Below are 13,709 nucleotides of genomic sequence, written 5' to 3' on the forward strand. Positions count from 1 at the left end.
TTTATATAATTAAAATAAGACATTAAAAATAATTAAAAATTAATTTATATTTTAATATCAATAAAATATTAAAATATCGTTACAATTTATCTAAAAATATTTTATATTTTATATATATATATATTTTGTGTCTTATAAAATTTTAAAATTTGTATGTCAGTGTGTTGCATGTCGTATCTTGTCTCGTGTCTGTATAAGTGTTTGTGCATCCTAGTTAAAAAATTCGTGTATAACTAAATTGAGATCTTTTAGGTGAATTGTTATTTTTGTTTCATGTTCAAATTTTTTTTCTGTCGGATCTAATATGTTGATGTATTAACTGGCTTAGAATGTCTTAAGTGTTCTAGGTGTAAATGAAAGTTTTTATTCTATTTCATTCATACTTTGACATGTATATATATATATATATATATATATATATATATATATATATATATATATATATATATATATATATACTCAGAAATGTGGGTCATTTTTATCAATATTTTTTATTTATCACAAAATAAATGAAATAGAATAACATATTTAATTTATTCTGAAACATCTAAAAAAAAATCTCTTATTGATCATATTTTTTTGGGAGTTAAGTTTTTAGGTTATTATTAATTTGAAAAAATGAAATCTAAATTACCTTTGAAACAATGTAGTATATACAATACAAATATATGTTTAAATTTTTTATATTTTTATCTTATTAAATTATTTATTTTAAAAGTTTTTTTTTAATCATATTTGATAATCAACTAAGATATTGGTCAATTATAATCAACTATTATTTTAAAATTCACTTTTATTCTCTTCCTCACCATCGTATCCTCCTCCTCCTCTTACCTTTTTTTTTCTCCACGTTCTTCTTTTTTCTCTTTCTCTTCTTTTGCCTTTTCATCCTTTCCATTTTTCTCTTTCTTTTTCTTTTTTTTTATCTACTTTTCATTATTTTCCTTTTCCTCTTCTTCTTTTTTCTTTTTTTCATCCGATTGTTATATTTATGGATGATCTTTTTGTTATGTTTTAGACATTTCTTTTTATTAAGTTTTTAATATCTTTTCTTTTAGATTTTAGATGTTTTATTTAAAATTATTTTGGATATTCTTTTTTGTTAGGTTTCGGATATTCTTTTCGTCAAATTTTAAATGTTTTCTTTGTTAGATTTGGATAAAAAATTTTAGATATTCGATTAATTTTTCATGCATAATTACCCTAGTTTTCAATATTTTCCATCTAAATTTGAAAGTGTTCCAACTTTCATGTAGGCATGTAATTTTTTTCTTTTCTATTTTTGTTGTTCTTTAGATTAGAATCCGAACTTTTTCCTCCTTATTTTGGTAAGCTATTCCTAGTTCTGTCTTGCCTTAATCTTTACAGCCCAACCAATATGATAATGTTCAATTTGGTTCTTAAATTTATATATAAATTTTAATTTAGTCTTTAAAATTTTAATTATATTTTTTAGTCCTAAATTTTACAAACGTGACACATTAGTTTTGAAGAAAATTTTTGACACACCAACGGAACACTAATATAGATAGCGAAATGTCACGTTAAAACCTGTAAAATAATGTCATTTTGATTTTGGCACTCAAATAGTCCAAAAATGATGTTTTTAATAAATATTATTTATGATTTTATTTTTGGACTATTTAAGTGTTAAAATCAAAACAATGTTATTTTATAGAATTTAGTGTGACATCCAGCTTTTTAAGTCAGTATTTGTTAATGTCTGTATATTAAAAATTGTTCTAATAACTAACATAAGTTACATTTACAAAATTTGATAATTAAATAGAAATAATTAAAGCTTTAGAAATTAAATTAAAATTTGTGTATAAATTTAAAGACTAAATTAAATAATATCTTCTACTAATATTCTCTTTTATCAATCAATTGAATAGATAAAAAAAAATTAAATGAACGTGCTTTTCTTAGGGTGAACGAAGAACCTAGTATTTTAACTGCTACCAATATTTTTATGCCAAAAAAAATGCACAAAGGGCGATAAAATAAAGTGTTAACTTAACTTTAAAGATATGAGAAATTTTATTAGGAATTTTATCAACTTATTTGTTAATAATAACTTTGGATTACATGATCAAATTAACGACAATTAACGACATTTATTATTGATAAAATAAAAATGAATTAGAATTGGTCGAGTGGTTAGTTTATTTATTTATTTATATAAGTATCGGGGATTTGAATATTACCTTATGTATACAACAACTCATTAATCCGTAATAAATTTTTAAATAGAGCTCAGATAACATATTGAAAGATATTGTAGATAATAAAAAAAATTATTGATAAAATAATTATTCATTAAGAATAATTTTTGTAAACCAACAATTTGAAGCTTATTGATAAGAGCTTCTAAGGACAAGGATGAAAAGCTAATGACAATTATATATTTGAATGTGTAGTAAAATAAATGTCTTTTTTCTTTAAAAATTATGAGATTTTTTTTTTTCTTTCGAGAAGTAAGATGAGCTGTAAAGCTAACTTAACTCAGACAACTGCGGTGTGAATGAAAGGGTAGAAAAAGTCATAAGAATACATATCCAAATTCCAAATACATTTATAATTGTCTAAAATGATAAGGTTTTTTTTTTTTTTTTTTTTGGTTCTGTTGGTACCGTTGATATGATGTTATCGGATTCTGATTCTATCACTAATTCACTCTAGAATATAGATTAGGAAGATTTTCAAGTGTACCGTCATACCGGTGTATCAGTAACTTTTAATCGTTGATCTTAATTATATATATTATATATTTTTTTATAATTAAGATCAACGGTTAAAAATAACTGAAACACCAGTATGACGGTACACTTAAAAATTTTCCAATAAATTATAGATTAGTGCCAAAAGTGAATGTCTTCCCATATTTTGTTGATTTAAATGAAGTAAATTTATTGTCACGCTTTGGTTTAGAATAATTTAAACAATAGAGAAGTAATAATTTAAAATTATTTTATTTAATATCTAAATTATATATAATATTTATAATTATACATTTATTATATATAATATTACTCAATTATTCTAGTAATAATTAAGAAATGTAAAATAAATAAGTGGTAATTAAACAATAAAAAATAAAGTAATTTTAAATTATTATAAACAAAATTTTTTATTATTTTTCCAATATTTTTGTTTAAGTAAAATGCAAAAAATATAAAATTCTTTTACATTATTGTTTAATTAAAACTTGCCTTGTATATTGCCCAACATTGACTTTCATAACCATGAACCATCATTCTATGGTAAAGTAAATGAGAGAATGTTATTAGATAGTTGTGTAATATGTAACAATGTACCAAATTTGGTAAAAATATAAATTTATATCGGTACAATAAAAATATAATATGTGAATTATATTGTCTATGTTAATATTTATCTTTTATAAAAATATATTATATTATTATTTATATTAATATTTTTTAATTAATAAAAAAGACAAAAATGTTTTTTATTTATTTTAATAAAAATATTTAAACTCTTTTATTTTTATTTTTGATAAACAATATCCTTTTAAATTTATCAAATATCGAAATTCAATTTTAATTTTGAATTTCAGATTCCAAATAGTCTTAAAAAAAAGTACCGAATGTTCTTCATCTTCTTCCCTAAGAAGGAGAAAGGGAAAGAAGATTAACAGCAATTTTTTTTTTAGATTTGTATTTTTTTTAATTATTTGAAGTTTAATTTAAAATTCAAAAATTAAAGATAATTGATTTTGATAAGTGATAAATTTAAAATGATATGATTGTCAAAGACAAAAATAAAGATTGTTAATTTTCTTTTTGTTAAAATAAATAGAAGGATATTTTGTCTTTTTTAGTAAATTATAAAAATATTTTAATATTAATAATCATATAATATATTTAAAAAAAAAATTAAAAACTAATGTAAATAATATAATTCACATGTCATATTTTTATGTGATCATATTTTTTATCCTATCGATATGTAAAAATTTAACATTGTACCAAGATAAATATCACCAAAAATTAGATCTTATTAATAATAATTCTAAGAATATTTATTAAAAATAGCAAAACAAAAAAGACGATTTAAACTTTTCAACAACAATAAACGTACAAGAATTTGTTTTGTCAATAAAATTCTTTCATTTTATACATCTTTAACGAGGGGAGCTGTCAGCAATGTAAAGATTTGAAAAAAGAGTCAAATATGGAAAATAAAAATATTCCTTGTTTGGTTTGCATATTATGGCTGCTAATTAATCAGGTTAGATTTGGGGTTTGGGTTGAGTTCTCTTCTTTTCTGCCTATATCCTCCAAAAGTCAAATTAGCGATCCCATTTTTACTGGGGTTGAAAATGAGCTGAGTGGAGTTGAGTCCAATTTTATTTTAGATGAGTCTGATTTTTATTGTAAATAGATAATTTAAATATTTTTTATGAACGAAAATGACTTAAGTCTAAATTTATTATTTTTAATAAGTTTTTTTCAAACTCAAACTTAGCTTTTTTTTATCTAAAAATTCGATAAATTTATCAATCTATTTAAAAATTTTATTTTGTAAATTATAATTTAAAATAATAAATTTAAAAAATTTAAATTGACATTAAAAATATTCTGAAATTTATAATTTATAATTTTTAAATTATAATTTATTTATATATTATAATTATATTTACGAATTATAAATATTTTATTTAAATAAAAAATTTACAATCTTAACTAGTCAACCGGTCTCCCTCACTTTCTCTCTCTCCCTATCCATTCTCTCTCATTGCCAAACCGGTGCACGGTCGCTGCTCAACATCCACCGTCGCGTGACCTAAAGCCATCAGAACTGTAGCACCCAACCTCCTTCGTCGGCCTGTCTCCACGCAGTAACCTTCACCGGGTGCGCATCTGCCTGACTCCTACCTCCTTCGTCAGTCAGTCATTGAAGGTGAGATCATTGGACGCCCCTCACAAGTCACATCTACCGTCGTCGTCTTCTACTAATCTGTTCAAGCTTTTTTTTTCCTTCTTTTTATTTTTCATTTTATAGTTACATCAAATCATAAATTCACGTGGCAAATTATATATATATTTTTATTTTTTTAATAAAAATTAAATTGTTAAATGATCATAATTGCTTCTTCTATTTATTCATCTCCTTCTTCTTCTATTTTAATGGTCAATTTTAGTAAGTATGCGGATGGTTATTTTAATTTTTACGCAGATTATTGTTTTGACTGGATTGAGTTTAGTTATATATAATTAAAATAGGTTGGATGTTCAATTCTTTAGGTAAACGGATGATTATTTTTATTCTTATGTAGATGGTTATTTTTACTAAGGGCGAGTGGCGTGGCAAGCCAAGTAGCGAAGGTGAAGTGGGATGATTATTGATGAAGGTGGGGATGACCAGTTAAAAAAGAAGAGGGTATTTGAGTGAAATAGTTTGGTAAATTAAAAATTGGATGGTTATTTTTTTTTAAATAATTAATTGAATTTTTTTGAAAATTTAAAATTTAAAATTGGGGAATTTGAAATTTGAAATTTGATGTGAAATAATTGAATGAAAGTTTTTGAATTTAGGATAATGAGTGAAATTTGGCAAGATTTCTCATGGTATTCGTAGTGGGGTCTTTTTTCTTTAAAGAAAAAAAAGATATTTTTCATATAATAAATAAATAAAAAAAAGTACTTTTATACTCGAACATAATTGATAGATAAAAAGATCTCTTTACATGAGATATTTAAACATAAAATTACTTGTACTTTTTCATAAAATTTTTAAAAAAAGATAACTAAAAAAAAGATTTTTTTTAAAAGCTCATCCAAATAAGCCATAAATACAAGTAAATAGTTAAAAGTCCAAATTAAGAATAATTTAATTTTTACAAAAAAATATTTTAATAAGTCAATCTAATAAATTTTGTAAATTTTGTTAAGAATTTAATTTTAACACCACATCAACAAAAATAACTATATTTTATATTGACTACATAAATACTAAATAGTTATTCTACAAAATAAATACGATTACAAGACTATATACAGTAATACATCAAAATTAAATTCTTTTAAATCTATGAGCTTTTTTTAACTAATAAATTTTATAAAAAAAAATTAAATCTAACTGTTTAATAAAACGAGTCAAATCAAGATGAACAAGCAGGTCCGGAAGTGGGTTGGTATTGGAGTGGGTCTGCTGCCAAAGTCTATGACTCACGCAATGGTTACTTGTGGTTGTGTAAGCAGCTGTTTGGTTGGGAGGAGAGGGAGAATTGGCTTTGGCTTTGGCGTCAGCTTGTTCCGGAAAAGCATAAGTTTTTGGCTTGGTTGTGTCTTAAGGAGGCTCTTCCTACTGCAAGTTTTCGCTTTAGAAGAGGGATGTCGTCATCGGATAGGTGTCCAAGATGTCTTTCTAGCCAGGAATCGGTTATACATTGTATTCGAGATTGTCCAAAAGCTCAGCTTGTCTGGCAAAGGTTGGATATTCCTTGTCATCCTTTGGATTTGAAGAACTGGTTCTTGTATCATAGCAGAGAGCACCCGTTCAAGTTCTTTTCGGGACTTTGGTGGATATGGCGAGCAAGGAATAATGACATCTTTAATCCCCACGAAACTTGGCCTCCGGAAAAAGTCATTTGTCTGGCATTAACTTCAGAAAAGGAGCTTAGAAATATTTTTGAATTACAACGTATGTCCCTTCCCTCTACTCTAAATGGTTTTTGGAATCCCCCATCCATTGGTACTTTTAAGATTAATTGTGATGCTAGTTATTTTGGTTCGGGTGATAGTGTTGGTTTTGCTTGTGTTATTAGAGATTGTAATGGGAGCTGGCAAAGGGGGTGTTTGGGAATGATTGAGAGTAATAGTATTCTTCAAGGAGAATTGTTTGCTATTTGGAGAGGATATCTCTTAGCTTGGGATGTGGGTCAACGAGATATTATTTGTGAGACAGATTGTGTGGAAGCATTTAATCTTGTTACTCAAGATGGTTTTGGGTTTATTGATCCACTGGTGCTCAAAATAAGAGATATCATGCATTGGAATTGGCGTGTTGACTTTCGTTTGATTATGAGAGATGCAAACACGGTGGCAGATACTATGGCAAAGATGGCGATGAAGTTACAACTTTCGCATGTGGAACTTCTTTCACCTTGGGAGGAGTTTAAGAGTAGTCTTAAACGGGACTGTCCCTCTATTTAAGCAGTTCCTTGTTTTGTTTCTTTTGTTTTTCTTTGTTTAATTTATTTCAGTCACCAAAAAAAAAAAAAAAAAATCAAGTTTAAAACAAACAACGAGCTCCTCCGGAATAGCTGACCCTAACTCCCACAATCTTAAACTGGATTTTGATTCCCCACAAAACCAGCAAGTCCTCCCCTTTCAGCAGCTTCCACATGTCCCCACAGTTACACCCCACGTGTCACGCTCTGATTGAGTGATTGATCCTGCTCTCACTTTCACCCTGCACCCTCGCCGTACACAATCATAATCTCTTCCCCGGCCCTTTCCCCCTCAAATTTGGGCACAGATACTATAGAGAACAAACAAACACAACAACAAGGTTCGTGCGACGAGTCAATCGTCATCATAATTCTCACCCCAACCTTCCCCCTCGTAACTATAATTACAGAAGAAGAAGAACAACAAGAGTGGCATCTAATTCCAACCCCTTCGGTTTTCTACTTTCTTCCTTTGTTTCCTTCCACACTTCACTTTTCTTTCTCTCTCTTCCTTTTTCCTGTTACTTGTTCCACACTGCCACCTCATTGCACCGGAAAAAAAAAAAAACCTCTCCCCCTTCCCTGATTCCTTTCTTTCTCAAATACAACAACCAATTATCCAAATCACACCCTCTCTTTTCTAATTCTCTTAATTAATTACTATTAAGTATTAACCATAACATTCAATATTAATATTTAATTTCATAAATGAAAAATAAATGTGTATAATTATATATATTATTTATTTATTATCTATTTACTTAAAATCTTCTTCTGCTGAGTCGTAACCGTTTTTATCTCACGCGAATTCCGCCTCGGATAAAACTTCTCATATCTTCCGTATCGCGTGTGCTTTCCTCTCTGATACTGACCGCTCTCTCTAGCATGAAGCATATTTCAACCTCCGCCGTAACCGGCTGCGCCGCCATCCAACTCAACGATTCCCCTTCGCACTAACGCCGCTTTAAAAAAAATCTCACGCACACATGCATCCTTTTTGCTGCGTATCCGCCGTCTCCGACCAGTCTTCTCCGGTAAAACCTACGCCCGCGGCTCACTTCGCGGACTTCACCATGCCTCCTCTCCCCTCCGCCGCCGTCAGATCCGATTCAGCCCCACGCCACAGTCACAGCCACAGTTACGGCAGCAACCACTCCGCCGGCGGTGGCAGCAGCAGCAGCAACAACAACCACAACAACAACAACAATAATAACAACAACGGAGACCACGGGCGGGGGAGCCAGCAACAACAGCAGCGGGAGCAACCGCCGCCGCCGGTGGTGGTTGATGTGAAGATCAACGACCTCGTCGGAAATGGAATCTCGGGAATACTGTACAAGTGGGTGAATTATGGCAAAGGATGGAGGCCACGGTGGTTCGTGCTCCAAGACGGCGTTCTCTCCTACTACAAGATTCACGGTCCTGATAAGATCGTCGTGAATCCCGAGACCGAGAAGGGCTCCAAGGTCATCGGCGAGGAATCCATGCGCAGGATCTCTCGCAACCGCAATTCCCAATCCCAACACCACCGTCGAAAGCCCTTCGGTGAAATCCACCTCAAGGTTTTTCCGATTTTTCACTCTAGTTTAGGTTTCATACTGAATTTTCATTCTCTCTGTTTTATTTTTATTTTTTAATTATTATCTCTCTGTGTGAATTTCTTTGCGTGTAGGTTTCGACGATTCGAGAGAGCAAATCCGATGATAAGAGGTTTTCGGTGTTCACGGGAACGAAGAGGATGCACCTGAGGGCAGAGACGAGGGAGGATCGGACGGTGTGGATGGAGGCGCTGCAAGCGGTGAAGGACATGTTCCCAAGGATTTCGAACAGCGAGCTGATGGCGCCCGTGGACAATGTGAGCGTCTCGACGGAGAAGCTGAGGCAGAGGCTTCTAGAAGAACGGGTGAGTGAGGCTGCCATTCAGGATAGCGAGCAGATCATGAGGACAGAGTTTGCGGCGCTGCAGAACCAGCTTAAGCTCCTCAAGCAGAAGCAGTCAATGCTCATTGACACATTGCGCCACTTAGAGGTACACCGTCCAATCAAAAAGAGTAGAAATGCACAGCACTTGATGAATGAATGATGCCAATCGAATTTGGTGTTCTCCTTTTTCATTTAGATTTCATTTGGTTAGTATTTCCTAAAATTTGAAGGTGATAAACTCGTGTTTTTGGGGATTCAATTTTCATGCGAATCTGGTTCTTCAATTTCTATTTATCCCCTTTATTAAGTCAGGGGACGCCACAGATTTTGTAATTTTTCCATTTCCCCCCTTGGATTATACTTTTGTACGTTCATCTCTGAAAGTCAAAATTTGTAGGCTACTTTCTAGTTTCTATAGTTCATTAGATAGATAAAGTGCCTCCGTAACCATAGACTGTAGTATAATTCTGTCAGTTTACTCCGCTTGTACTGAGTGAACACAATAAATTCCATGCCTTGTATGTATTCATCGTTGGAATCTGTAATTTCTAGTATAGATGCAAGAGGCAGGAGTTTGGTACGATTCTGTCTACGAAGTTGGAAGCTATGATTAATTGACAGTTAATATGAAGTTTCAAAGTTCCTTCTTTTTCCTTTTATTCTTATTGGCAGGATCAAAGCAGAATTATGCCTGCATGTTCAACTAAATGCTAAATTTATATAAATTTGTCATCAGACTTATGGCTGTTGTTCTGTTGTGCTCATTTTTTTACAAGTTAAAGGCCATGCAGATGATCCACACCAATGCTAAGTTGATACATCTAAATTTCAGTGTTCTTGACTAATTAGAGAAAACTTAGAAGATTAAGTTTCATTTCACCCCCAAACCTGTGTGAAAAATGTAGTTCTTTTTCTGGCAGACAACATCATGCAGAACCTGTGGTGATATCTTCCTTCATGGGTAAAAGAGCTGGCTAGGACCTAAATAAGATGAATATTTTTTTATCCTTTTCTACAATTAGACCCATTAAATCCTATATTGAAGATATGAAAGTAGTCATTGATGTTTAAATCCAGCATTTTCACGAGCTTCCCCTTGATTATAAAATTCTTTTGATCGACTGTGGCAAGCCTTGATCTTTTGTGTTTGAATGCAGTTTTTTTTTTTTTGGGCATATTAAGGATTGCATTTGCTTTTTCTTCGTTTTTATTAACAAACTTCTATTTATATCATTATATTGTAGACAGAAAAGGTCGATCTGGAAAATACAGTTGTTGATGAGAGCCAAAGACAGTGGAATGATCAAGAGACTTCCTCCACATTAAGGCAGGAAAAATCTAGTGGTAAGTTTTTGTAGAATGGCATGCTGTCATTATTGCTCCCTTTTGATTAACTGGCAAGTCTTTAGTCGTAGCTCATTTCTTATGGTCTTGTGGCCTCCTTCAGTGATAATGGTTGGAACTGAGACATTTCTGCATTAGCAGCAAGGTTAATGTTGATGTACCATCGGTTTGAAGTTGTTGTATGATGCACGGATGTTCCCTCCTTTCCACTGCCTTTCTGAACTCTTTCCATCTCTCTCTCTCTCTCTCTCTCTCTCTCTCTATATATATATATATATATATATATATATAGTCTGATAGTTCGTGATGACTCCTCATACCTGATGCTATACAGATGTTTTTACCTAAATGATCTTTCTACAACTTTGAATTTCATTTTCCCATTTTTTGATCAGAAGGAAGTGCAAGTGAATCTGAGGATGATAACGAGAGAAATGATGCTGCAGAAGAAGAAACAGATGATGAAGACAATGCCTTTTTTGACACCCGCGATTTTCTATCGTCCAGTTCTTTCAAAAGTAATGGGTCTGATTATAGAGTATCATCTTTCTCTTCTGATGATGATGGGTTCTATGCATTCGAATCGGAGGATGATGTAGATCCAGCCATTAGATCTGTTGGAAGCAACTACCCTCATGTTAAGCGGCGTAAGAAATTGCCTGACCCTGTAGAGAAAGAGAAAGGTGTGAGTCTCTGGTCAATGATTAAGGATAATATAGGGAAGGATCTAACTAAAGTTTGCCTCCCTGTTTATTTTAATGAGCCACTCTCCTCCCTGCAAAAATGTTTTGAAGAAATGGAATATTCACATCTGCTTGACCAAGCATACGAATGGGGAAGAAGGGTAAGTCCAGATTTGGCCGACAGGTCTCTACTACAATGCAAGTCTGCATTTTTTTTGCCGGCATGGTTTTTCTTACTGACAGTTCTTTGAATGTGGTTATGGTTGCATTCTTCTCAGGGTAATAGCCTCATGAGGATTCTCTGTGTTGCTGCTTTTGCTGTATCTGGTTATGCTTCAACTGACGGAAGAGTTTGCAAACCATTTAATCCATTACTCGGGGAAACATATGAGGCTAACTTTCCAGACAAAGGGCTTCGATTTTTCTCAGAAAAGGTCTGATCTTTCCCAACATAGTGATGTTATTAATGTACTACATATTTTCATCTCAATCAAATCAAAAGATTTCCTTAATTTTCCTCTCTGATTGACCTAACCTTACATATCTTTCTCAGGTCAGTCATCACCCAATGATAGTTGCGTGTCACTGTGAGGGTACAGGTTGGAAATTTTGGGGCGATAGCAACTTAAAGAGCAAATTTTGGGGCCGATCAATTCAGCTTGACCCTGTCGGTACTTTGACCTTGGAATTTGAGGATGGGGAGGTTTTCCAGTGGAGCAAGGTGCATTTAATAAGTTTTAAACTTCTTCAACTGATTTGATATCTCGTTTTGTTCAAAACTGAAGTTCACTTGTTCTTCCAGGTTACTACATCAATATACAATCTTATATTAGGAAAGCTGTACTGTGATCACTATGGAACAATGTGTATACAGGGAAACCAAGAATATTCATGTAAGCTGAAATTCAAGGAACAGTCTATAATTGATCGAAATCCTCACCAGGTATTTTTAATCTACTACATGAATTCCATTTCCTTTCCCCTTCAATTAATATATATATTCTTCTAGGGTTCCTCGTATGCACACTTTTGCATCAGTGGGCAAATTTATTTTTGGGAAAAATAGTGAGACCGTTGCTATTTGTGGGCATATATGTGAAGTTTTATTGCTGATTATTGTCTTATTATGGGTTGCCTTTGTTTTTAGGTCCATGGTATCGTTCAAGATAGGAATGGAAAAACAGTATCTACTTTGTTTGGAAAATGGGATGAAAGCATGCATTATGTTAACGGAGACTACAGTGCAAAGGGAAAAGCTCACGAATCCTTATCAGAAGCCCGACTACTCTGGAAGAGAAGCAAGCCTCCCAAATTTCCCACTAGATATAACTTCACTCGTTTTGCCATCACATTAAATGAACTTACCCCTGGATTGAAGGTGTGTTTTGATAACTATGCCTTTGTGTTGCCGTCTTATTTGTGTCCCCCATGCATTTTTGTAAAAGAAATACATTATTGCAGAAAAATCAAATAAATTACTCATGCACATTGTATCTCTATCAATCATGTTTTTCCCATTTTATTGGGCACTGATCATCGATTCAATTTGTGAATGCGTAGGAAAAGTTGCCACCGACTGATTCCAGGTTAAGACCAGACCAAAGGTATCTGGAAAATGGGGAATATGAGATGGCAAATTCAGAAAAGTTACGGCTAGAGCAGAGGCAGCGACAGGTACTTATCATATGTTTTGTAGAGCTTTCTTTGTTTTCACTAGAGAAATATGAGTTGGTTTCTGGGTGCCCCATATTCTGTTAGAATTCCTGAAATCTTATTAATCATTAAATACATAATTAGACATGACTAGAAGATTTTCAGAAGATGCCTCTCACGGGAGGAAATTGGATGAAAATATGAAATTGATATGCTGCATTGATTACATGTCTTCTAATATTCTAGTAAGTTTTATTAGTTCCAGATTACAACTTACCTAACATTTGTTTGAATGGGATGCAGGCTCGGAAGATGCAAGAGAGGGGTTGGAAACCACGATGGTTTGCCAAGGATAAAGCAACCGGCACATACCGATACCTAGGAGGATATTGGGAGTCCCGAGAAGAAGGGACCTGGGACTCCTGTCCTGACATCTTTGGCCAAATTCCTTCAGACCATCTTTCCGACGAAGGTCAAACTGCATCTTAGTCTTCCAATTTATTTTTTTTTATCTTTCACTCCAAATTTTTTTACCGATGGGTGTCAACTGACTGCTACTTTGCAGTTGTTGTACATCCATCCATGAATTCATGTAAGGTAATCAGATGAAATATGAGCAAATAATAATGTAATTCTTTTTTCTTTGCATTCCAAGTCTATTGGCACTTGGCATAATCATTAATTAATATTTAGTGCATACAACATCATTGCTATAGTATTATCAGATACATCAGAATGACAGGAATGCATTAAATAATCAGCCTACCAAAGATGGATGAACAGAAAATGCAACCACATATGGTATGGCATATTTCTTTTTTTTTTTTTAGGTAAATACTGCTGACCCATCTAAAGCTTGGATTCCATGCTTGAGTTTGTCAAAGCGAAAGTAAGCCAAATTTATTTTGTTC

General features: G+C 32.2%; 1 protein-coding gene across 2 annotated transcripts; it reads left to right on the plus strand.

Annotated features, from left to right (window-relative positions):
* Positions 1-7,517: 7,517 nt before the first annotated feature.
* On the plus strand, positions 7,518-13,446 carry LOC112766973 (oxysterol-binding protein-related protein 1C). Of its 2 annotated transcripts, none has more exons than XM_025812860.3 (10): positions 7,518-8,757; positions 8,868-9,224; positions 10,363-10,462; positions 10,858-11,306; positions 11,424-11,579; positions 11,699-11,866; positions 11,948-12,088; positions 12,293-12,523; positions 12,706-12,819; positions 13,102-13,446. In XM_025812860.3, the coding sequence occupies exons 1-10, from the start codon at positions 8,182-8,184 to the stop codon at positions 13,285-13,287; spliced, it is 2,478 nt and encodes an 825-aa protein (XP_025668645.1). In that variant the 5' UTR covers positions 7,518-8,181; the 3' UTR covers positions 13,288-13,446. The 2 variants fall into 2 exon arrangements, with proteins under 2 accessions (XP_025668645.1, XP_025668646.1); XM_025812861.3 differs by having other exon boundaries at positions 10,861-11,306.
* The last annotated feature ends 263 nt before the right edge of the window (positions 13,447-13,709 follow it).

The sequence above is a fragment of the Arachis hypogaea genome, chromosome 17 (assembly GCF_003086295.3).
Source record: "Arachis hypogaea cultivar Tifrunner chromosome 17, arahy.Tifrunner.gnm2.J5K5, whole genome shotgun sequence".
In the NCBI taxonomy this organism is placed as follows: domain Eukaryota; kingdom Viridiplantae; phylum Streptophyta; class Magnoliopsida; order Fabales; family Fabaceae; genus Arachis; species Arachis hypogaea.